Source organism: Ranitomeya variabilis, chromosome 1, assembly GCF_051348905.1.
Source record: "Ranitomeya variabilis isolate aRanVar5 chromosome 1, aRanVar5.hap1, whole genome shotgun sequence".
NCBI lineage: Eukaryota > Metazoa > Chordata > Amphibia > Anura > Dendrobatidae > Ranitomeya > Ranitomeya variabilis.
In genome coordinates this window covers 853,144,062-853,167,418 of record NC_135232.1, presented here as the reverse complement: position 1 = coordinate 853,167,418, position 23,357 = coordinate 853,144,062, and the positions used below count along the sequence as shown (strand labels likewise).

Here is a 23,357-nt window from a genome sequence, read left to right as displayed (position 1 = left end):
GAGGACCTCACGAAATATATAGAGGATGTCCTCATAGTAAAAAAAAGATTAAAATGTGGCCCTTCATATTGGGGGGTTCGTGAGGCTAATATGAACTGGGACCCTATTATAACAATTGTTGGTAGGATCTACAGAGAGTGCATAAACTGAATTTTTCAAGCAAGGAGTGGGTAATAGGGCCATTGACTATAGTGTGAACCTAGACTAAAAAATAAGTAGTCTTATGTAGTTATGCTATTTTTGCTGACTTTTTTTTATCATTACTTATATGTTTTGCAGACTTTTCTGGCCTTGATGATTTGGACAGTGTCTATAGCAGTGTTGAAAGACAAGTGAACGAGACCCTGCGACGTCGTAGGCACACAACAGACAATGACTACAATATTGAAGTGCTGCTAGGAGTGGATGACTCTGTAGTCAGGTTCCACGGTAAAGAACATGTACAGAACTACCTCCTTACGCTCATGAACATTGTGAGTATGACATTTTTCTCATCAGTTGAAGTTGAAATCCAGCCGAACACAGACAGACAATCAGTGCTGCAGAACTAGTCAGACCATCAGTTCAGGATTTGTCTTGTAATACCCAAAATTAATATTTCGTAGGGTTCGTACAACAGGACCATAAAAATTGGATGAATGTTAGCCATTGTTTTGATTGATAGCACTCACCCCCATGTTATTCAATGAGGCTGTGCATATGTTATTCAGTGAGGTCGTGCACATGTCCAATTTTGTCTTTGGACCAGGTGATTCCAGGAAAAAAATCGCAGCATGCACAATTTGCCTCCAATTATCAGAACGCACTCGTCCATTTAAGTCTATGGTACTGCACATGGGTGACATCCAACTTTCATGGACAGACTGAATAGAGAAGGTGGAGAAACTTTTTTTTTATTTTCCTCATCAAAAAAAAATCAGATCAAACTCTGATCAGAGTGTAATTAGCATTATCGGATTGATTGTCTCAGATGGGAGAAAAACTGCCGTGTGACCCTAGTCTAATTGGAATTTGCCATAGTAATCCCTGTCACCAGGTAAAAACTCTGAAAATCAAGTCATATTAATAATCATTAAAGGTTCTGTAGACATTTGGATAGCTCACTCTCCATTTGTCTGGCGCCGGATCCCACCACTGCTCCGGTATGTGTGTTTTGGCTGCAGCGCTGATGTCATAACTACAGAGTGCAGCACCGCTTGCACTGGTCATGCCGTCAACAACAACAGAGCGCTAAACTCAGTGACTTCCTGCAGTGGTGGTGCACGCTGTAGTTGTGAAGTCATCAATGCAGCTAAAACATAGACACCTGTGCAGTGGAGAGTGAGTACTATTTGTTTTTTTAACTACTATTTGCTTTGGGTCCACTTTTCTAACTGTGGAAAATCCCTTTTATTTTCTTTTTTATATTTTTGGTTTTCTAGAATTTAGAATTAGTTGTGTCGCAATATGTCTCCCAAACTGTATCTATATCTGTCATGCAAAAGGAAGTGCTTTATCTGTATATTTGTAGACATTCACTCTCTGCTATTTTAGGATGATTTAAAGTAAAGGTACAGTCACACAGTGCCATTTTCATCGCTAAAACGGCACGATTCGTGACGTTGCAGCGTCGTATGATTATCGCTCCAGCGTCGTAGACTGCGGTCACACGTTGCAATACACGGCGCTGGAGCGATAATTTCATGACGTATTTGCGATGTAGAAGCCGTTGGTTACTATGCGCACATCGTATACAACTTGTGTCACACGATGCAATCATGCCGCCACAGCGGGACACTAGACGACGAAAGAAAGTTTCAAACGATCTGCTACGACGTACGATTCTCAGCGGGGTTCCGGATCGCAGTAGCGTGTCAGACACAGCGATATCGTAACAATATCGCTAGAACGTCACGAATCGTGCCGCCGTAGCGATGAAAATGGCACTGTGTGACGGTACCCTAAGTCACTCAAATATTTATTTATTTACTAAATAAATGGAGGCAAATATTAATCGGAAGTACCGGTAAATTATTCTGCAAAGTGGCATGCAGCAATTCTGGCTAGACATGAAGTGATCTAAACCATGTAAATAATTAGGCTGCTGAAAAGTTTGATATTAGTTTGAAATATTTTGTGTGAATTGCATACTTACAAAGGAAAATATAATATCTATAGTATAGTACATGCTTTGATATCAAATTTTCATTCCAAACTAATGTTTTGCATTGCTTAAAAAAAGAAGTTATCTGGTGAAGAAAATCAATGATCAAATAGCCTACTAAGCCAATGTGAACTAATCCGTCATTTTTTACCCTGTGCTTAAGGCACCTAGATTCATGGTATTGCTGGATAATTAATATTTTAGACTTTGTGCACACAGTGCCTTTTTTATGTGTTTTCGAAGCGTTTTTTCTGCTTGGAAATATGCCAAAAACGCTATGAAATCCTTATGCAAGCTAATAAAATGACAATTCTGAAGTGTTGTGCACATGATCAGTAAATTTCCTTAAGTATTTGCAATGAATTTTTTTCTGCAGCATGTCAGTTGTACGTTTCTGCGGCTTTTTTCACCCATTAACTTCAATTTTGTCACTCAAATCTGCTTCAAAATGCAGGTATAAAAATGTTTGCGGATTTGCTGCAGATTTGCAGAGTTTTTGTTTTGCTATTTACCGGCTTCCTGTGGTGTTTCCCACGCTGTCATCTGTGCGGTGCGATGGTTCTTATCGGCTGTAATGCAACTGCCAGTAAGACAGTTGATCAGAGCATTGTGGGATCATGCTGTCAGAAGTCAGCGTGACCCCGCAGCTGTGACTGCGACCCGTGGTATCGCTACCGCCAGTTCTGTCGGTCAGAGCGCTGCGGGGTAACACTGTCAGATGTCAGCGTGATCCTGCAGCTGTGAGTGTGACTCGCAGCGATGACCTGTGGTAAAAAGCTTACCGCAGGTCAGCAGGCATGGGCTGATGAAACTACGACTCCCATCGGGCTACGTCTGCTGTCACTGATAACAGTGACAGCAGGTGCCGCTGATGGGAGACGTAGTCTCATCTGCTGGCGCCTGTGCTCACAGTTGAAAAAAAAAAGTAAAATAATTACATACACATTCACATAAAAATTAAAACCCATTATACTCACCTAATGCCAAATCCTGACGCCCTTGTCTCCTAGAAATAATAAACCAACATATACTTAACTTTCCGCCATAGTCCACGTAATACCGAGTGTGCCACGCGATCTCACGTGTAGAATAGTCACATCGGGAGATGTGACTGCTCTACCCGGCCGCTGGCGATACACTGACAGGAGGTAATTGCTCCTGCAGTGTATCACTGAGCTGCCATGAGAGTTCACCAGAGTTCATCAGCTCCAGTGTTCTCACAGCTCGGCTACGTGAGAACTTTCTCATGCAGCAGTGGTGCTGTAAGGGAGATCACCTGAGCTGATGAACTCTGGTGAACTCTCACGGCATCTCAGTGCTATACACTGCGGGAGCGATTACCTCCTTTCAGTGTATCGCTGGCTGTCTTTGAGAGCAGTCACATCAGTGACTGCTCTCAAAGTGATCAGGATCGTCGTGGGACATTATGGATTACCTTCTCTGTGGACAGGTGAGGAATATTGTGGTTTATTATTTTATCTGTGTTGCAAGAGACGTTGGCTTTGGTGGATTAGGTGGTTTGTAAGTTTGGTTTAATTAAGATTCATTAAAGGAGTCTATATCATTATTTCAAATAAAGGACTTTATTCTGGGTGTCTGTATTTTTATACAAAATCACTATTGGGTTACTATTAGATAGGTGTCTTATAGACGCCTCTCCATTACTAACCTGTGTCACTTGACAATACAAAGTTGACAGCAACCCCATAAATATGAATCCACTTGCCACCGCTACAGGGCAAGTGGGAAGAGCAAGGCTAGGTGCCTTTTCTGGGGCGGCTGAGAGCTGATGTTTGTAGTCTGGGAAGGGCCAATATCGATGGCCCCTTCCTAGGCTATTAATATCAGCCCGCAGTTTCTGCCTAGCCTTTGCTGGTTAGATTTTATAGGGGGAACCTATGTCAATTTTTTCTGGTGTCCCCCCTGTAAACTGGCCAGTAAAGGCTAAGAAAACAGCTGTGAGCTCATATTAATAGACTGGGAACCTTTATGGCTATTGGCTCCTTCCCACAATATAAGAATAATAATATTTTAACCTCAGCCGTCGGCTTTCCCTCTGCTGGTTATTAAAATTATGCAGGAGCCCATGCGCTTTTTTTTCTTTAGAATTAACAGTTGCTGTCTGGTTAAAGCCTATTTACGTTAGTTTTCATTCTGTAAAGGTACCTTCACACTAAACAACTTTCCAACGAGAACGACAACGATCCGTGACGTTGCAGCATCCTGGATAGCGATCTCGTTGTGTTTGACACGCAGCAGCGAGAAGTCCAGAACTTTATTTGGTCGCCAGATCGGTGTGTATCGTCGTGTTTGACAGCAAAAGCAACGATGCCAGCAATGTTTCTTCATGGAGCGAACTGGAGCAAACAACCAGCGAGAACGATAAGTACGTCACTGGATCGCTCCTGCATCGTTCTGCTGTTGCCGGTGTCTGATGTCTCCTAGCGACCTAAACAGCGACACTGCAGCGATCGGCTCGTTGTCTATATCGCTGCAGTGTCGCTTAATGTGATGGTACCTTTAAGGCTCCTACATAGGCTTGTGACAATGTATGTGTTTGTGTGTTTGAGTTTACTTATCGGCTTAGTGATGAAGGTGTCGGGCTGACACCTTTTCATTACTAAAGGTACCGTCACATTTAGCGACGCTGCAGCGATCTAGACAACGATGCCGATCGCTGCAGCGTCGCTGTGTGGTCGCTGGAGAGCTGTCACACAGACAGCTCTCCAGCGACCAACGATGCCGAAGTCCCCGGGTAACCAGGGTAAACATCGGATCACTAAGCGCAGGGCCGCGCTTAGTAACCCGATGTTTACCCTGGTTACCAGTGTAAATGTAAAAAAAACAAACACTACATACTTACATTCCGATGTCTGTCGGGTCCCCCGGCGTTCTGCTTCCCTGCACTGGAAGCGCCGGCCGTAAAGCAGAGCGGTGATGTCACCGCTGTGCCCTGCTTTACGGCCAGCCGGCGCTGACACAGTGCAGGGAAGCAGAACGCCGGGGGACCCGACAGACACCGGAATGTAAGTATGTAGTGTTTGTTTTTTTTACATTTACACTGGTAACCAGGGTAAATATCGGGTTACTAAGCGCGGCCCTGCGCTTAGTAACCCGATGTTTACCCTGGTTACCAGTGAAGACATCGCTGAATCCGCGTCACACACGCCGACTCAGCGATGTCAGCAGGTGATCCAGCGACGAAATAAGGTGCTTGCCTTCTAGCTCCGACCAACGATGTCACAGCAGGATCCTGATCGCTGCTGCGTGTCAAACACAACGATATTGCTATCCAGGACGCTGCAACGTCACGGATCGCTAGCGATATTGTTAAGTTGTTCAGTGTGAAGGTACCTTAAGCCTAGAGCTAGGGGTCGATGACAGCTGCTAACACCAAGTCCTAATCCCATTACCCTGATGCCACTGCATCAGCATGAAAAAGGTGGTGTTAAACCAAGAAATTACATCATAAAACTTTTTTTATGTTTCTTTATTTAGCGGAAAAAAGCATTAATTGCTGTACAAAAATGCATAAAAAACGTGGCAAAAATGCACATTTTTTCCGCAGCATTTTTCCTGCCAAGAGATGCAGAAACCTTGCAGAAATTTGTGCAAGCAAATACTCAGTGTGCATACATAGCCTTACTGCCAGGTTTTACCACTGATTACTGCTAGTTACTAGTGATGAGCGAATGTACTTGGATAAGGTATTATCCGAGCTTGCTGATGTGCTATCGAGTGTTTTCGGCGTGCTCGAAAAACATATTAGAGGCCCTGCAGCTGCATGTCTTGTAGTTGTTCGACAGCTGCTACACATGCAGAGATTACCTTACAAATAGGAAATCCCTGCATGTGTTGTGCCTGTTGAACAGCCGCAGGGACTCGGACATGTTTTCGAGAACACCGAAGACACTCAGCACACCAGCATGCTTGGATAAAACCTTATCCGAGTATGTTCAGTCATCACTAGTAGTTACTAGAATTTCCACATTCAACTTGTTTTTAAAGAAACATTGTAAAAAAAATTATCTAAGCTGGCAATCAATTTAAAGGGTAAACTTCATCTCTCCTGTCTGTTTTAGTAGATTCTTATGTTCCTGTTACATTTCTATATTGACCTGCTCTAGCAATGTCTGCTTCTGTCTTGCTGCTGCCATGCTCACTCTGCAGGGAAAACCCTAGTAATGGAAGAGAAGTCAATGCCAGTAAGAATGGGTGTGTGTGGTGTACAGCAGGTGTCATCAGCTTACTTATGTGGCCAATGAGACAGCGTCACACCATACATAAACTCACAGCATAGTTCTGGACTTTACCAGTTGTTGTGCTTGGTTAACTTCTATTCTTTAGTGTTATTCTCCTGTTGTACTCATCATGTTCCTGTCCCAACTGATAATTCTCACTATGTCTGTCTCCGTGACCCCCCTAATCTAACTTTAGCTTGTCTGAGGTTGATTTTTTACTGACCTCCCGGGATTTGACCCCATCTATTCATCTGACTCTAGAATTATCTTCCTATTCTGTCCCTGGTCCCCTCCCTTCTGTAATTGTTCCAGCTGTCCTTGCCTCAGACTTTCTCCTCTGACCAGCAGCTACTTCATGAATGCAACTAAGCAGCTTCTTCTGCTTTTCAGGCTAAGTAACGCCCCAGTTATTTCTCAATTTTTTTTAAAAGACATATACAGAGATATAAACGGTCAGTAAGTGTTTGTCTATTTAGATGACATATTGGTTTGTTTACGTGATTATGAAGAAAAATTCCTGGGGTTTATCTTATTTGCCAAAGGTTTCTGAATGGACCCCTCAAATGTTCAAGCTATTGAGTATTCGGTGAAACTCAAAACTCTGAAGGCTTTGCATAGTTTTTTAGGATTTACTAACTACTATTGTAATTTTTTTTCCAAGATTAAGATTGCCAAACCATTGACTAATGTGACTAAGAATAGGACTGAAGTGGTCAGCTGGAAACCTGAGATAGATTGAGCCATCAAGGATTTAAAGCAATCCTTCTCATCTGACAATTTGTTGGTTCATCCTCACTTAGAGCATCCCTTTGTAGTGATGGCAGATACTGATGAGGTTGGAGTTGGAGCACTATTATCACAAGTACGTGGTCTTTTACTCAACTCCGACCATTCGCCTACTTTTTAGGAAAAAAATTCTTCTTCCATCAGACACTATGATACCGGTAATCATGAATTGTTGGCAATCAAATGGGCCTTTACTGAGAGGTGTCATTTCCTAGAACATGCTAAAAATAACAGCTCTGTCACCTTACCACAAGAATCTTATTTTTTCAAATCAGCCAACGGACCACACCCTAAGCAAGCCAGATGAGATTTGTTCTTTTCTAGATTTGATTTTGCATCGAGATTCAAGCTTGGTATTAAAAATGTAAAAACAGACGCTCTTTTCCAAATTTCTGTCCGTTTCAAACTCTGGTTTCGGAAAATGTTCCTATTCTTGCTGTGACTAAAGAGATCCTGACAGACTACTTTGACAATGTGTTACTGGACCCACCTCCCTACAAACTTTATTCCTGATCTGTCCTTCTCAGCCCAGGTAGTCCTGGACAGTAAACACTGTCATTTTGTTCCTTTCCCCAGATTCACTCATTCCTAAAACCCATGTAAGCTATTCATCAAACATATTATACAGTACTTGTGTATGGGGGTGTATGGTATTCCTGAAAACCTGGTTTCTAATTGAGATGCTCAATTTATTTCACAATTCTGGAAGGCATTCTGTAATATGTTCAATATAGAGTGTTCTTTTTATACTGCATACCACCCAAAGACCAGCAATCAAACAGATGTTTGAGTAATATTTTCGGTGTTATATATTTGGTTATTAGTTTGCAATTAAAGGGGTTGTCCACCTTTGGGGAAAATTATATATATATTTTTTACATCAATGCATGTATTTGAGGCTAAAAAATAAACTTTGAAATTGGGTTTTATTAAAAATTTTACACTGTTTGGCTTTTATAGGCTTTTTGTTTTGCTGCACATTCAACTTTGATGTGGTCTGTGGCCATAAATCATATGGAATTAGTTCAGAAAAGACAAATAAAAGAGTTACAAGCTCTGCTGTCATTCAATCTGAATGAGCTAACTGAAGGAGTCTAAATTTTCTCATTCTGCAGTCATCAATAGGCAGATTCTATAGAAGCTAAAGGTGCAAAATTTTGAATTAAATCCAGTTGTTAAAATGATTTTTAGCACTAAATGCATGCATTTAAGTTAAAAAAAAAAATAGTGGACAACCCTTCTCATACTTGATATAAGGAATCCATCAATAACGTCTCCCTTTTTCTATAATCTCGGGTACTTTCCTCATTTGTGTTCTTTTTCAACCTCTGACTTGGAGACTCCAGAGGTTAATAAATCTATGGATAGGTTAAAGCTCATCTGGTCTGAAGTCAGAAAGAATGTGAAGAAAGTACAGATTAAACTTACCTCACCTGCTAGTGAGAGACATGGCAACACAAGCCTCATTCATACAAAATAAAGACAAGACAAAGATTTCTTAGTGGAAAAATAAGGCCGTGATGTTTATTTTGGGTAACTCATTGATAACTTGACAAACAATCCCAAATAAATAATCAAATAATTGACCAAATATTCCATAAACCAACGAACCATCCACCCAAGGATTGGGCGATTTTCCCACAACATAAACATCACGACAAAGAACAGCCTTAAGGCAGGGAGGGTGGGGTCTTCTTTCTTCAAGCGGTACCACAGAATGGATGAAACCTGCCAGAGCTTGGCCATAAATATCCCAGCGACAGCCAAGCAACGCACTGTCACCCAATTGACAGCCGTTAAAATACCGCCAAAACGGCTGATTTGTGCTGGATTTACCCAATAAGAAACCAGATAAAAATATAACAGACAATACTTTGGTTAGCAACCGTAACTGACCAATCAGCTGTAGAGGCTGTGTGGCCATGTGACCCCCCCTATATTCCCTACGTAAAGTAGGGGGGGGGCTTCCATGGCAACACAAGCCTCATTCATACAAAATAAAGACAAGACAAAGATTTCTTAGTGGAAAAATAAGGCCGTGATGTTTATTTTGGGTAACTCATTGATAACTTGACAAACAATCCCAAATAAATAATCAAATAATTGACCAAATATTCCATAAACCAACGAACCATCCACCCAAGGATTGGGCGATTTTCCCACGAGCCTCGACTCACTGAGGCGAGGCCCCCCCCCACACCGCACAGCCATTTTTCCACTATACTTTGCATATCAAGATTAAAGATGTCAAAACCAATGCTAGATAAGTGAACTAAATCTTGCCGAAAGAGTCCGGGTAAAAAGCCTTCAAGTTCAATGTGCCTGTAGGAAAAACCATTAATTAAAGGAAAGAACTTTTCCATATTCTTATTCACTCTTTTGCGAATTTTATCCATAAAGCCAGATTCGGGAGAATGCCATAACAACCTAGGTATGATCTCGGAAAATACAAAACCTGGAAGAGGAAAGGATTGCCTAAGATTAACCAAATCAGAACGCATTTTAGCGAGTAAATCCAGCGTTCTGGATTTTCCGAGATCATTACCCCCTATGTGAAAAATTATTAGATCTGGAAAAGGAAACAAATTAATACAGCGCTGAAATTCAAAAATTAAATTATACCAACTCAGTCCTCGCACACCATGCCAAAAAATTTGTACCCTAGATGGGTCGAACGACAAATTCTCCGTATAACACCTTTGGGAAGCTCGTCTCTGTGCCCAGAAAATAAAAGAGTGACCGATTATCCAAACTATTGTAGGACCTGAAAATAAAATAACAATTAGTATTCATATAAATTGTGACGTACATAAAGCTTAAATCTCCCCGATTCCCATCTCCCAAGTTGTTTAATTTGCGCATCGCAGAGGCCAGCCCTAGAGGCTTCGGTTGCAGCACCGATCCGAAAAGAGTGTGATGAGATTCTGAGATGTTCTTTACCAAGGGTTTTTAAGCATTTTTTTAAAATGAAATTAAATTGAAATACTGTCGCTGGTGAACCGTTTTTATGGATAAACAACGGTCCATCAGTGAGTGCTCTAGCATGTAACCAACGCCTGATCTGAAAAACAGGGCAGATGAATGTATCAGGAAAAGAGACAATTCTGATAGTTGTTCCCCTAGCCAGCTGATCTGTCTTGGATTTCCTAATAAATAGTGTGAAAAAACCATCAAACAGCCGTAGGTCAGACAACATGAGACCAGACGGATGAGATTTATTGGCAGAAACTAATTCGCTTATTCTAAGAGCCCCAAAAAACGCCAAACAAAAGGCTGTATGGAACAACAATGTTTCATCAGAATTTATACAAACTTGGCATAAAGCCGAGCACAGATCCTTAAGGAGAGGCAAAGAAATAGGTCGTCTGGTGTCAGGTTGAAAAGTGTTTTTCTTAAGGCCCTTTAAGAACTGTTTAATGGGAAAAAATGAGGTTAATGGCAATTCCCCGAAAAGTTTCAGAAAAAATGAAACACCAGCTAAATATTTAGTCACTGCCGAGTAAGACAAACCTTGGACAACCAAAGACTCAGAAAATTTTAAACCAGACAAGGTGTCAGCCACTCTAGGATTGAAGGAATGAAAATTACAAAACTTCAGCCAAGCGAACCATGCGGCCGAGTAGCTGGCCCATGATCTCAAAGACAACGATTCCTTAATAAAATGCGGGATCAAACCGAGATCACATCCCAGATTAAATGTGGGCAAGGAGTTTCTTCTGCATCTGCATCTGGAACCTGTAAACGAAAAGTTGACCAATGACGTGCACATAAGGCATCAGTTGCGGAATGAAATTTGCTTCTGCCTGCGCTTGCCTTAAGCCAAATGTTCAGCCTAAGACAGGCCAGAACCAGATGTCTCAAGATGCTTGCAGCCCATGTGTTTTTGGAAGCTAAAGTGTTAATAGAGAAAATTACGCCAGGGTTGAGTGACAAAATGACAAGTCTAGAATTCTGTAAAAGATGGCCCCAAGCAGAGATACCTAAAAAAATGGAAAAAAGTTCTAAGACCATCAGATTGCTGGTAATACCAGAAGAGACCCATGTAGGAGGCCAGTCCTGAACTATCCAGTGTGATGAAAATAAAAGGCCGCAGCCAGTTGCGGCCTGAACGGAAAATACAAACGGGAAAGAGTCTGAGGAAGTGAAGGGAGTTTGCCAGCAAGATATGCCATTATACTCAGAAAGGAAGGACAGCCAGATCTTGGCGTCATCTTTTAAAGCAGAACCGATTCGAACGTGGGTATTCGCAGAAGAAACACCTTTCGTGGCGTCATAAAGACGGCGAGAAAATGCTCTGCCAATCGGAATGATTCTGATGGCAAAATTAAGGAGGCCCAATAAAGACTGCAGCTCCTTAAGGGTAGATTTTGGTTTGGAGATAAATTTAGACAAAGCCAAACGCAGCTTAGTGATTTTTTCATCAGGAAGTCTACATTCCATAGCAGATGAGTCCAAAACTACGCCTAAAAATTCAATTGCTGTAGTGGGAAAGACAGTTTTTTCGTGAGCAAGGGGTATACCAAAATGCTTACACAAGTCTACAAAAGAATTCAGTGTATTGAGACACTCAGGGGAAGAAGAGGGGCCTATGAACAGAAAGTCGTCCAAATAGTGTAAAATGCCTGCCCCAGGAGAAGTTGTTTCTAAAACCCAATGCAAAAAAGAAGAAAAACTTTCAAAGTAAAAACAGGACAACGAAAAACCCATTGGAAGACATTTATCAAAGAAAAAAGAACCACGGAAATAAAAACCCAAGGAGGAGAAACCATCAGGATGCACCGGGAGAAGACGAAAAGCAGATTTAATGTCAGCTTTCGCCAATAAAGCGTCCTGACCAAAATGCCGTAAAATGTCAACCGCCTTATCAAAAGAAGAATAAGACACTGAACAAACTGAACTGTCTACTTCGTCATTCAAAGAAGAACCCACCGGAAAGGACAAATGATGAATAAGACGAAAAGAACCGGGATCTCTTTTAGGAACAACACCTAATGGAGAAATTCTAAAATTGGCAAATGGTGGGGATGAAAAAGGACCAGCTACCCTACCGAGATCCAATTCGTTTCTAATTTTCTCTTCCACTACGTCTGGATACAAACGAACTGAAGGCAAATTCATAACCATCTGGCAGCCAACCCCTTTAAAAGGGGGAACGAAGAAACCAACCGAAAACCCATTAAAAAGCAGGCTACTGCTCATTTGGTCTGGGTATTGATTTAACCATGAAACCATATTTTCCACTCTCACCGGCGTCCGTGCTCTTTCCATTAGGCTCCTTAGACATGGACTGAGCTGATTGCTTCTTAAAGCATTTAAAAGCGGGGTGTGTGTTCCCACAAAAGGAACATTCATGGCGGAAGCGACAATTGGAGCTCCATTTACAATTAGATTCATTGAAGGCAAAACAAAAACCTTTCTTAGATACAGGGGCGGAAGACGATCTAGATGAAAAATGTCTCTGAGGGAGCATCAAAGTTAACCACAACCCAACATCTTTGCTACCCCAGTGAACCTCAGGATGAACCGCCAACTTTTGACGAAAGGCTTCATTGTAGTGAAGCCAAGCAACTCCGCCAAAATTGCGATAAGCTTCTAGTATTATATCTATATGCTGGAATAACTTGCTGCACAGATGCGGTGACTTCTCACCCAGAACAGCCGCGTAAACAGAAAAAGCCTGTAACCAATTATTAAACGACTTAAACGCACGTTTAGAGTCATCTGCATCAGGCTTGTCATCTTTCTTGTCTAACTTACTCGGCTGTTCTCTGCGAGGAAGTAAAGAAAACAGGTCCACGTAATGGTTATTCCAAATGAGTTCCTTAGTTGAGGAGCTCAAATGGAATCCTAGCGGAGATAATTCACACGTTAGAGCTTCTTTAAAGACATTTTTAGGGACAGTGTTAGTTAGATCTATAGGAGGAGTGGAAGGGGGGCCAGAAGGAAGAGCGCCGCTTAAGGCCTCAGAAAGCACATTCTGTACAATGCACTTAATATCACAATTAAGCATAGATAAATGAGGGTCAATCATCTCACCCCTTCCAGAGATTCTGTCTTCAGACGGTTGCTCCGTTGCGCAGCCTGCGCTCAAGCCCTCCAGGTTAGGCGAGCGCACCTGCGTGGATGAGGCAGGCAGGAACTCCGGATCCCGTGTGCGTGCAGGCAGGCTTCTGGAAGGAGGTGGCATATCAAAGCCCGAAGTCGCTGAGTGAGGAGAGCCCGCATTTGAAACTGGCGCTCTCGCAGACGGCCTCTTCCGGCCGCGACTATTTCCTGTCTTGTCGGCGGCTCCTGATGACGCAGGCGGAGACTCCTCTCGACGGAGCCGGGCATCGCGTGAAGGACTCCGAGACCTTCTGACAGGAGGGAGGCGGGACTTCCTGCCGCTGTCCAGCAAAGGATGGCTGCATGAGGGAGATGCCGGTGAAGGGGAGTAAGACGTCCTGGGCTTCCTCTTCCTGGTGCTGCCGCGGTGGATCGGCGATGACAACGCAGGGACGAGCAGAGGCTGCTGTGCAGAGCAGGGGTCCGGTATAGGAGGAGCGACTTCAGGAGCTGAGGCAAAAGGCTTTGAGGTGAGGCAGGATTTAAGCCATTCGGCGCCGTCCTCCTCAGCTGCCCTCGCCAGAACCTGTTGCAGAAGGTTCTCCATATATTCGGGGGTCTTCTTTCTTCAAGCGGTACCACAGAATGGATGAAACCTGCCAGAGCTTGGCCATAAATATCCCAGCGACAGCCAAGCAACGCACTGTCACCCAATTGACAGCCGTTAAAATACCGCCAAAACGGCTGATTTGTGCTGGATTTACCCAATAAGAAACCAGATAAAAATATAACAGACAATACTTTGGTTAGCAACCGTAACTGACCAATCAGCTGTAGAGGCTGTGTGGCCATGTGACCCCCCCTATATTCCCTACGTAAAGTAGGGGGGGGCTTCCATTCTAGTGGTCCACTGAAATCATCAAACTCAAATTTACTTTTGCCAAGCTGGGGCCCAATTTTATTGGTCCACATGAAATAATTGAGGTTGTTAGTTCTGTAGCCTCTCTGTCTGAAGCTACTGTACTTACATCCTTTCAGTCTCCTAGTGTATTTAATAAATCTCTCTTCAAAAGTACAGTATATCTGCTGCCTGTTCACAGTGTCAGAAATCCTCTTCCTCATGTAATGATCAGAAGAAACTTTGAATATTAAGCACACATTTGTCATTTATATATGTTGAGAAGGCATTACAGTATCTAGTACATTGGAGAGGTTTTTGTCCACAGGAGAAATCCTGGATTTTGGCTAGTAATGACAACCTGGTCTGGAAATGTCATTAATACTTTCCTGATAAGTCAGGAAAAAAGAATACAGAGGTCCTTAAAACCGAAGGGGGACGTGGTACTGTTAGGCTATGTTCACACGTTGCGGTTTTTGCTGCGGATCCGCAGCGGTTTTGACGCTGCGGATCCACAGCAGTTTTCCATGCGGTGTACAGTACAATGTTAACCTATGGAAAACAAAAACCGCAGTGCACATGTAGCGCCCCAGAGTCCTGGTCGTTGCAGTAATGTCGCTCTGCCACTAAGGGGAGTGATGGTACGTCTGATTGCACTAAAGGAGTTCACCTGACCAGGTATCACAGTCACACATTACACTTCACACTTCGGCCACCAGGGAGAGCAAAGGGTTCTATGTATTAGGCCACTCCTCACACTCTGGTAAAACTGGGGGCTGGATAGGAAGTTAGTCAGAGAAGCTGACTGGGTTTTGCCCAGGTAACATCTAGTGAGAGAAGAGCGTTGCTTGGGAAGATCCAGGGGGGTCCCTGTCAGGGGTGGGATCCTGGCAGAGACCTAGCGAAAAGGACAGATCGTTATGGAGCCGCGCCTGCACTTCATTGCGGCGGCATCCTAAGAAAGGACACGAAGCGAAGTATATTGTGGAGAAGTGAGAAACGAGATCACAGCACAAAGGCGATAGAACCAGTAGGAGTCGTGCCCCGAGATCGGCAACATCCTACTGAGGCGCGTAGCCGGTGGCCGGAACGCCGAGGAAGTATTGGGCTCTACGCATTACTTCAGACCAACGGCAGGGCAGTTAATTTTAGGTTGGCTGTCTCACCTAAATCACCTAATGAAGACAACGGAGGCAATTGTGGGAGAGGGGCGCCTCTAGGGTCCCTATAAAATAACTCCAGGCCTACCCCGTCATACGGGTGCGTCCTATCCATATCATCTGGGGGACGGAGAGAAAGAACAGAAACATACACGACAGTTGTGAGGACTATCCCGTGGTGCTCAGCAGGGAAGTACTACAACACCCAGGCGCTAGTAGGTAGGCACTGATTTCCACCTGTAAAGGGAACTCTGGATGTGCCTTCGGACCGGCCAGTCTCAGCCAGCCCTGTTAGCAGTGCTCTGGATTGCGGATGCTGAAGCCTTCAGTAAAAAGGTAAAGAGACTGCAACCCTGTGTCCTCGTTATTTGCTGCAACCTACACCACCACCTACACCTTTTATTGGGCGCCCCTTAGCAGGACCATGGACCGGGTCGGGCCACCGTGACATCCTCAGAACCGAGAGAGACCCGGATTCGAGTACCCCGCTGTCCTGCGTCTGGGGGCCGCTCCAACTATGCTGCGGAAAAAACCACGCTGGAACGCAGCGGTTTATTTTCCGCAGCATGTCAATTCTTTGTGCGGAATCCGCAGCGGTTTTATATCTGCCCCAATATAGAAACCCGCAGGTGTCTAAAACCACAGTGGAAACCGCACAAAAAAACGCGATAAAATCCGCATTACTTTTGGCACTACGGATTTATCAAATCCGCTGCGGAAAATTCCGCAGCTGAATCCGCAACGTGTGAACATAGCCTTATATTCTTACCTGCACTTGCTTCAGAAACATCTGCTTCTAACAACACGGTCATTTATTAGTCACTCTGCAAGTGACGCTTGTGATGAAGGAGACGTCAATGCAAATATCACTGAATGGCACAGGTTCTGTTCAGACAGGAATCCTGTTTTGACCCAGCTTGTAACTCTGATTATTTCTGTCTCTGTGATCCCTTCTGATTTGACCTTGTCTGACTTTGCTTTCCATTGGCCTTGTGTTATTGGATCCTGACTATTCCTCTGACTGCTGTATTGCCTTCTCATTCTGTCCCTGGTTATTCCCCTTCTGTTACTGAACCTGCTAATTTGAATATCCTCAAACTTGTTGCTCCGGCCAGCAACTACTTCAACAGGGGTTCCTAAGGGAACTTCTAGACTGAATGGCTAACTCTGTCTGTGTGAGGTAGCATTTTTGAGCTGACGGCCGTTGTCAAATTTTTCAATAAAATACCTATGCTGGAAAAAATGTTCATAATTTTGCAACAGTCCATTGTCATGTTCCTCTGTTATTTCTTTGGAAGATGTAAGAATAAATGTAACTAGATGGGCATTTCCTGAAGGAAATACATGGTGCTTGAACAGCGCTGCCAGCTTTACAGCAGCACTTTTCACATACGGGGCCGGGGGCGCACTTACTTTTGCACACCCGGGAACGGGGCGCACTTACTTTTGCACACGGGGCCGGGGGCGCACTTACTTTTGCACACGGGGCCGGGGGCGCACTTACTTTTGCACACGGGGCCGGGGGCGCACTTACTTTTGCACACGGGGCCGGGAGCGCACTTACTTTTGCACACGGGGCCGGGGGCGCACTTACTTTTGCACACGGGGCCGGGGGCGCACTTACTTTTGCACACGGGGCCGGGGGCGCACTTACTTTTGCACACGGGGCCGGGGGCGCACTTACTGTTCCACACGGGGCCGGGGGCGCAGTTACTCTTGCACACGGGGCCGGGGGCACACTTACTTTTGCACACGGGGCCGGGGGCGCACTTACTTTTCACACACGGGACGAGAGGGTGTCATAGTCACTTTATTCTGATGTTTGACTTTGATAAATAATCATGTCCTAAAATGGACACCGTACATTTGCATAGCTGCCATCTTTGGAAGGTCAAGTTGAGGGTAATGGAAAGTTCGCCATTATTTCCTATGGGAAATTTTTTTAAAAAAATGCGATTTAAATAAAATCTACATATCGGATCGACTATAAAAGTCATAGCACACCTGTCCCCACCGAGGCCTTCGAAACGCCGCCTGAACGGGGTCTCTGCGCCGAGCGGTTCGGGCCGCATTAATTGCGGAAAACGCGGAGAAGAATAATAAACTAGATGGGCATTTCCTGAAGGAAATACATGGTGCTTGAACAGCGCTGCCAGCTGCCAATGAACCTCAGGAGCAAGTCTGGCATGCAGGGCCCTGCCCCTGGGTATACAATTTGGCCCCTTGGTAGCCACTTTGATGTGCGGGGCCCCTTGTTAGCAACTTTGACCCCTTGGTAGAAACTTTGATGTGCGGGGCCCCTTGTTAGCAACTTTGGCCCCTTGGTAGCCATTTTGGCATGCAGGAATCCTTGGTAGCCATTTTGGCATTTAGGAATCCTCGGTAGCCACTTTAATCGGAGGCCGGGGACCCTCGGCCTCCGATTTGGTGGCCGGGGACCCTCGGCCTCCGATTTGGTGGCCGGGGACCCTCGGCCTCCGATTTGGAGGCCGGGGACCCTCGGCCTCCGATTTTGAGGCCGGGGACCCTCGGCCTCCGATTTGGAGGCCGGGGACCCTCGGCCTCCGATTTGGAGGCCGGGGACCCTCGGCCTCCGATTTGGTGGCCGGGGACCCTCGGCCTCCGATTTGGAGGCCGGGGACCCTCGGCCTCCGATTTGGAGGCCGGGGACCCTCGGCCTCCGATTTGGAGGCCGGGGACCCTCGGCCTCCGATTTGGAGGCCGGGGACCCTCGGCCTCCGATTTGGTGGCCGGGGACCCTCGGCCTCCGATTTGGAGGCCGGGGACCCTCGGCCTCCGATTTGGAGGCCGGGGACCCTCGGCCTCCGATTTGGAGGCCGGGGACCCTCGGCCTCCGATTTGGAGGCCGGGGACCCTCGGCCTCCGATTTGGTGGCCGGGGACCCTCGGCCTCCGATTTGGAGGCCGGGGACCCTCGGCCTCCGATTTGGTGGCCGGGGACCCTCGGCCTCCGATTTGGAGGCCGGGGACCCTCGGCCTCCGATTTGGTGGCCGGGGACCCTCGGCCTCCGATTTGGAGGCCGGGGACCCTCGGCCTCCGATTTGGAGGCCGGGGACCCTCGGCCTCCGATTTGGAGGCCGGGGACCCTCGGCCTCCGATTTGGTGGCCGGGGACCCTCGGCCTCCGATTTGGAGGCCGGGGACCCTCGGCCTCCGATTTGGTGGCCGGGGACCCTCGGCCTCCGATTTGGAGGCCGGGGACCCTCGGCCTCCGATTTGGTGGCCGGGGACCCTCGGCCTCCGATTTGGAGGCCGGGGACCCTCGGCCTCCGATTTGGAGGCCGGGGACCCTCGGCCTCCGATTTGGAGGCCGGGGACCCTCGGCCTCCGATTTGGAGGCCGGGGACCCTCGGCCTCCGATTTGGTGGCCGGGGACCCTCGGCCTCCGATTTGGAGGCCGGGGACCCTCGGCCTCCGATTTGGAGGCCGGGGACCCTCGGCCTCCGATTTGGTGGCCGGGGACCCTCGGCCTCCGATTTGGAGGCCGGGGACCCTCGGCCTCCGATTTGGAGGCCGGGGACCCTCGGCCTCCGATTTGGAGGCCGGGGACCCTCGGCCTCCGATTTGGTGGCCGGGGACCCTCGGCCTCCGATTTGGAGGCCGGGGACCCTCGGCCTCCGATTTGGTGGCCGGGGACCCTCGGCCTCCGATTTGGAGGCCGGGGACCCTCGGCCTCCGATTTGGAGGCCGGGGACCCTCGGCCTCCGATTTGGAGGCCGGGGACCCTCGGCCTCCGATTTGGAGGCCGGGGACCCTCGGCCTCCGATTTGGAGGCCGGGGACCCTCGGCCTCCGATTTGGAGGCCGGGGACCCTCGGCCTCCGATTTGGAGGCCGGGGACCCTCGGCCCCCGATTTGGAGGCCGGGGACCCTCGGCCTCCGATTTGGAGGCCGGGGACCCTCGGCCCCCGATTTGGAGGCCGGGGACCCTCGGCCCCCGATTTGGAGGCCGGGGACCCTCGGCCCCCGATTTGGAGGCCGGGGACCCTCGGCCCCCGATTTGGAGGCCGGGGACCCTCGGCCTCCGATTTGGAGGCCGGGGACCCTCGGCCTCCGATTTGGAGGCCGGGGACCCTCGGCCTCCGATTTGGAGGCCGGGGACCCTCGGCCTCCGATTTGGAGGCCGGGGACCCTCGGCCTCCGATTTGGAGGCCGGGGACCCTCGGCCTCCGATTTGGTGGCCGGGGACCCTCGGCCTCCGATTTGGAGGCCGGGGACCCTCGGCCTCCGATTTGGTGGCCGGGGACCCTCGGCCTCCGATTTGGAGGCCGGGGACCCTCGGCCTCCGATTTGGAGGCCGGGGACCCTCGGCCTCCGATTTGGAGGCCGGGGACCCTCGGCCTCCGATTTGGAGGCCGGGGACCCTCGGCCTCCGATTTGGAGGCCGGGGACCCTCGGCCTCCGATTTGGAGGCCGGGGACCCTCGGCCTCCGATTTGGTGGCCGGGGACCCTCGGCCTCCGATTTGGTGGCCGGGGACCCTCGGCCTCCGATTTGGAGGCCGGGGACCCTCGGCCTCCGATTTGGAGGCCGGGGACCCTCGGCCTCCGATTTGGAGGCCGGGGACCCTCGGCCTCCGATTTGGAGGCCGGGGACCCTCGGCCTCCGATTTGGAGGCCGGGGACCCTCGGCCTCCGATTTGGAGGCCGGGGACCCTCGGCCTCCGATTTGGAGGCCGGGGACCCTCGGCCTCCGATTTGGTGGCCGGGGACCCTCGGCCTCCGATTTGGAGGCCGGGGACCCTCGGCCTCCGATTTGGAGGCCGGGGACCCTCGGCCTCCGATTTGGAGGCCGGGGACCCTCGGCCCCCGATTTGGAGGCCGGGGACCCTCGGCCTCCGATTTGGAGGCCGGGGACCCTCGGCCCCCGATTTGGAGGCCGGGGACCCTCGGCCTCCGATTTGGAGGCCGGGGACCCTCGGCCTCCGATTTGGTGGCCGGGGACCCTCGGCCTCCGATTTGGTGGCCGGGGACCCTCGGCCTCCGATTTGGTGGCCGGGGACCCTCGGCCTCCGATTTGGAGGCCGGGGACCCTCGGCCTCCGATTTGGAGGCCGGGGACCCTCGGCCTCCGATTTGGTGGCCGGGGACCCTCGGCCTCCGATTTGGAGGCCGGGGACCCTCGGCATCCGATTTGGAGGCCGGGGACCCTCGGCCTCCGATTTGGAGGCCGGGGACCCTCGGCCTCCGATTTGGAGGCCGGGGACCCTCGGCCTCCGATTTGGAGGCCGGGGACCCTCGGCCTCCGATTTGGTGGCCGGGGACCCTCGGCCTCCGATTTGGAGGCCGGGGACCCTCGGCCTCCGATTTGGAGGCCGGGGACCCTCGGCCTCCGATTCGGTGCCCGGGGACCCTCGGCCTCCGATTCGGAGGCCGGGGACCCTCGGCCTCCGATTCGGTGGCCGGGGACCCTCGGCCTCCGATTCGGTGGCCGGGGACCCTCGGCCTCCGATTCGGTGGGCGGGGCCGGGGGGGCACTTACTTTTCACACACGGGGCCGGGGGGGCACTTACTTTTCACACACGGGGCCGGGGGGCACTTACTTTTCACACACGGGGCCGGGGGGCACTTACTTTTCACACACGGGGCCGGGGGGGCACTTACTTTTCACACACGGGGCCGGGGGGCACTTACTTTTGACACACGGGGCCGGGGGGCACTTACTTTTCACACACGGGGCCGGGGGAGCACTTACTTTTCACACACGGGACGAGAGGGTGTCATATTGACTTTATTCTGATGTTTGACTGTGATAAATGATCATGTCCTAAAATGGACACCGTACATTTGCATAGCTGCCATCTTTGGAAGGTCAAGCTGGGGGTAATGGAAAGTTCGCCATTATTTCCTATGGGAAATTTTTTTTTTTAAATGCGATTTAAATAAAATCTACATATCGGATCGACTATAAAAGTCATAGCACACCTGTCCCCACCGAGGCCTTCGAAACGCCGCCTGAACGGGGTCTCTGCGCCGAGCGGTTCGGGCCGCATTAATTGCGGAAAACGCGGAGAAGAAGAAGAATAATAACTAGATGGGCATTTCCTGAAGGAAATACATGGTGCTTGAACAGCGCTGCCAGCTTTACAGCAGCACTTTTCACACACGGGACCAGGGGGGCCACTTATTTTCCACACTCGGGACCGGGGCGCGCTTACTTTTCCGCACACGGGGCCGGGGGCGCGCTTACTTTTGCACACGGGGCCGGGGGCGCACTTACTTTTGCACATGGGGCCGGGGCGCACTTGCTTTTGCACACGGGGCCGGGGGCGCACTTACTTTTGCACACGGGGCCGGGGGCGCACTTACTTTTGCACACGGGGCCGGGGGCGCACTTACTTTTGCACACGGGGCCGGGGGCGCACTTACTTTTGCACACGGGGCCGGGGGCGCACTTACTTTTGCACACGGGGCCGGGGGCGCACTTACTTTTGCACACGGGGCCGGGGGCGCACTTACTTTTGCACACGGGGCCGGGGGCGCACTTACTTTTGCACACGGGGCCGGGGGCGCACTTACTTTTGCACACGGGGCCGGGGGCGCACTTACTTTTGCACACGGGGCCGGGGGCGCACTTACTTTTGCACACGGGGCCGGGGGCGCACTTACTTTTGCACACGGGGCCGGGGGCGCACTTACATTTGCACACGGGGCCGGGGGCGCACTTACTTTTGCACACGGGGCCGGGGGCGCACTTACTTTTGCACACGGGGCCGGGGGCGCACTTACTTTTGCACACGGGGCCGGGGGCGCACTTACTTTTGCACACGGGGCCGGGGGCGCACTTACTTTTCACACACGGGGCCGGGGGGCACTTACTTTTCACACACGGGGCCGGGGGGGCACTTACTTTTGCACACACGGGGCCGGGGGGGCACTTACATTTCACACACGGGACGAGAGGGTGTCATAGTCACTTTATTCTGATGTTTGACTTTGATAAATGATCATGTCCTAAAATGGACACCGTACATTTGCATAGCTGCCATCTTTGGAAGGTCAAGTTGGGGGTAATGGAAAGTTCGCCATTATTTCCTATGGGAAAATTTTTTTTTTAAATGAGATTTAAATAAAATCTACATATCGGATCGCCTATAAAAGTCATAGCACACCTGTCCCCACCGAGGCCTTCGAAACGCCGCCTGAACGGGGTCTCTGCGCCGAGCGGTTCGGGCCGCATTAATTGCGGAAAACGCGGAGAAGAATAATAATAATAAACTAGATGGGCATTTCCTGAAGGAAATACATGGTGCTTGAACAGCGCTGCCAGCTTTACAGCAGCACTTTTCACACACCGGACCAGGGGGGCCACTTACTTTTCCACACCCGGGTCCAGGGGAGCACTTACTTTTGCACACGGGGCCGGGGGCGCGCTTACTTTTGCACACGGGGCCGCCATTATTTTTGCACACGGGGCCGGGGGCGCCATTATTTTTGCACACGGGGCCGGGGGCGCCATTACTTTTGCACACGGGACCGGGGGCGCCATTACTTTTGCACACGGGACCGGGGGCGCCGTTACTTTTGCACACGGGACCGGGGGCACCGTTACTTTTGCACACGGGACCGGGGGCGCCATTACTTTTGCACACGGGACCGGGGGCGCCATTAATTTTGCACACGGGACCGGGGGCGCCATTACTTTTGCACACGGGACCGGGGGCACCATTACTTTTGCACACGGGACCGGGGGCGCCATTACTTTTGCACACGGGACCGGGGGCGCCATTACTTTTGCACACGGGACCGGGGGCGCCATCACTTTTGCACACGGGGCCGGGGGCGCCATCACTTTTGCACACGGGGCCCGGGGGCGCCATTACTTTTGCACACGGGGCCGGGGGCGCCATTACTTTTGCACACGGGGCCAGGGGCGCACTTACTTTTGCACACGGGGCCGGAGGCGCCAATACTTTTGCACACGGGGCCGGGGGCGCCATCACTTTTGCACACGGGGCGCCATCACTTTTGCACACGGGACCGGGGGCGCCATTACTTTTGCACACGGGGCCGGGGGCGCCATTACTTTTGCACACGGGGCCGGGGGCGCCATCACTTTTGCACACGG

General features: G+C 49.4%; 1 protein-coding gene across 2 annotated transcripts in view; it reads left to right on the top strand.

Moving 5' to 3' along the window:
- The window catches only part of ADAMTS3 (ADAM metallopeptidase with thrombospondin type 1 motif 3), a 314,479-nt gene that overhangs the window by 186,137 nt on the left and 104,985 nt on the right, over window positions 1–23,357 (top strand). For both annotated transcript variants that reach the window (XM_077276828.1, XM_077276837.1), the window contains exon 5: window positions 280–473. In XM_077276828.1, the coding sequence (XP_077132943.1) occupies window positions 280–473 (194 nt within the window). The remainder of the gene's footprint in view (window positions 1–279; window positions 474–23,357) is intronic.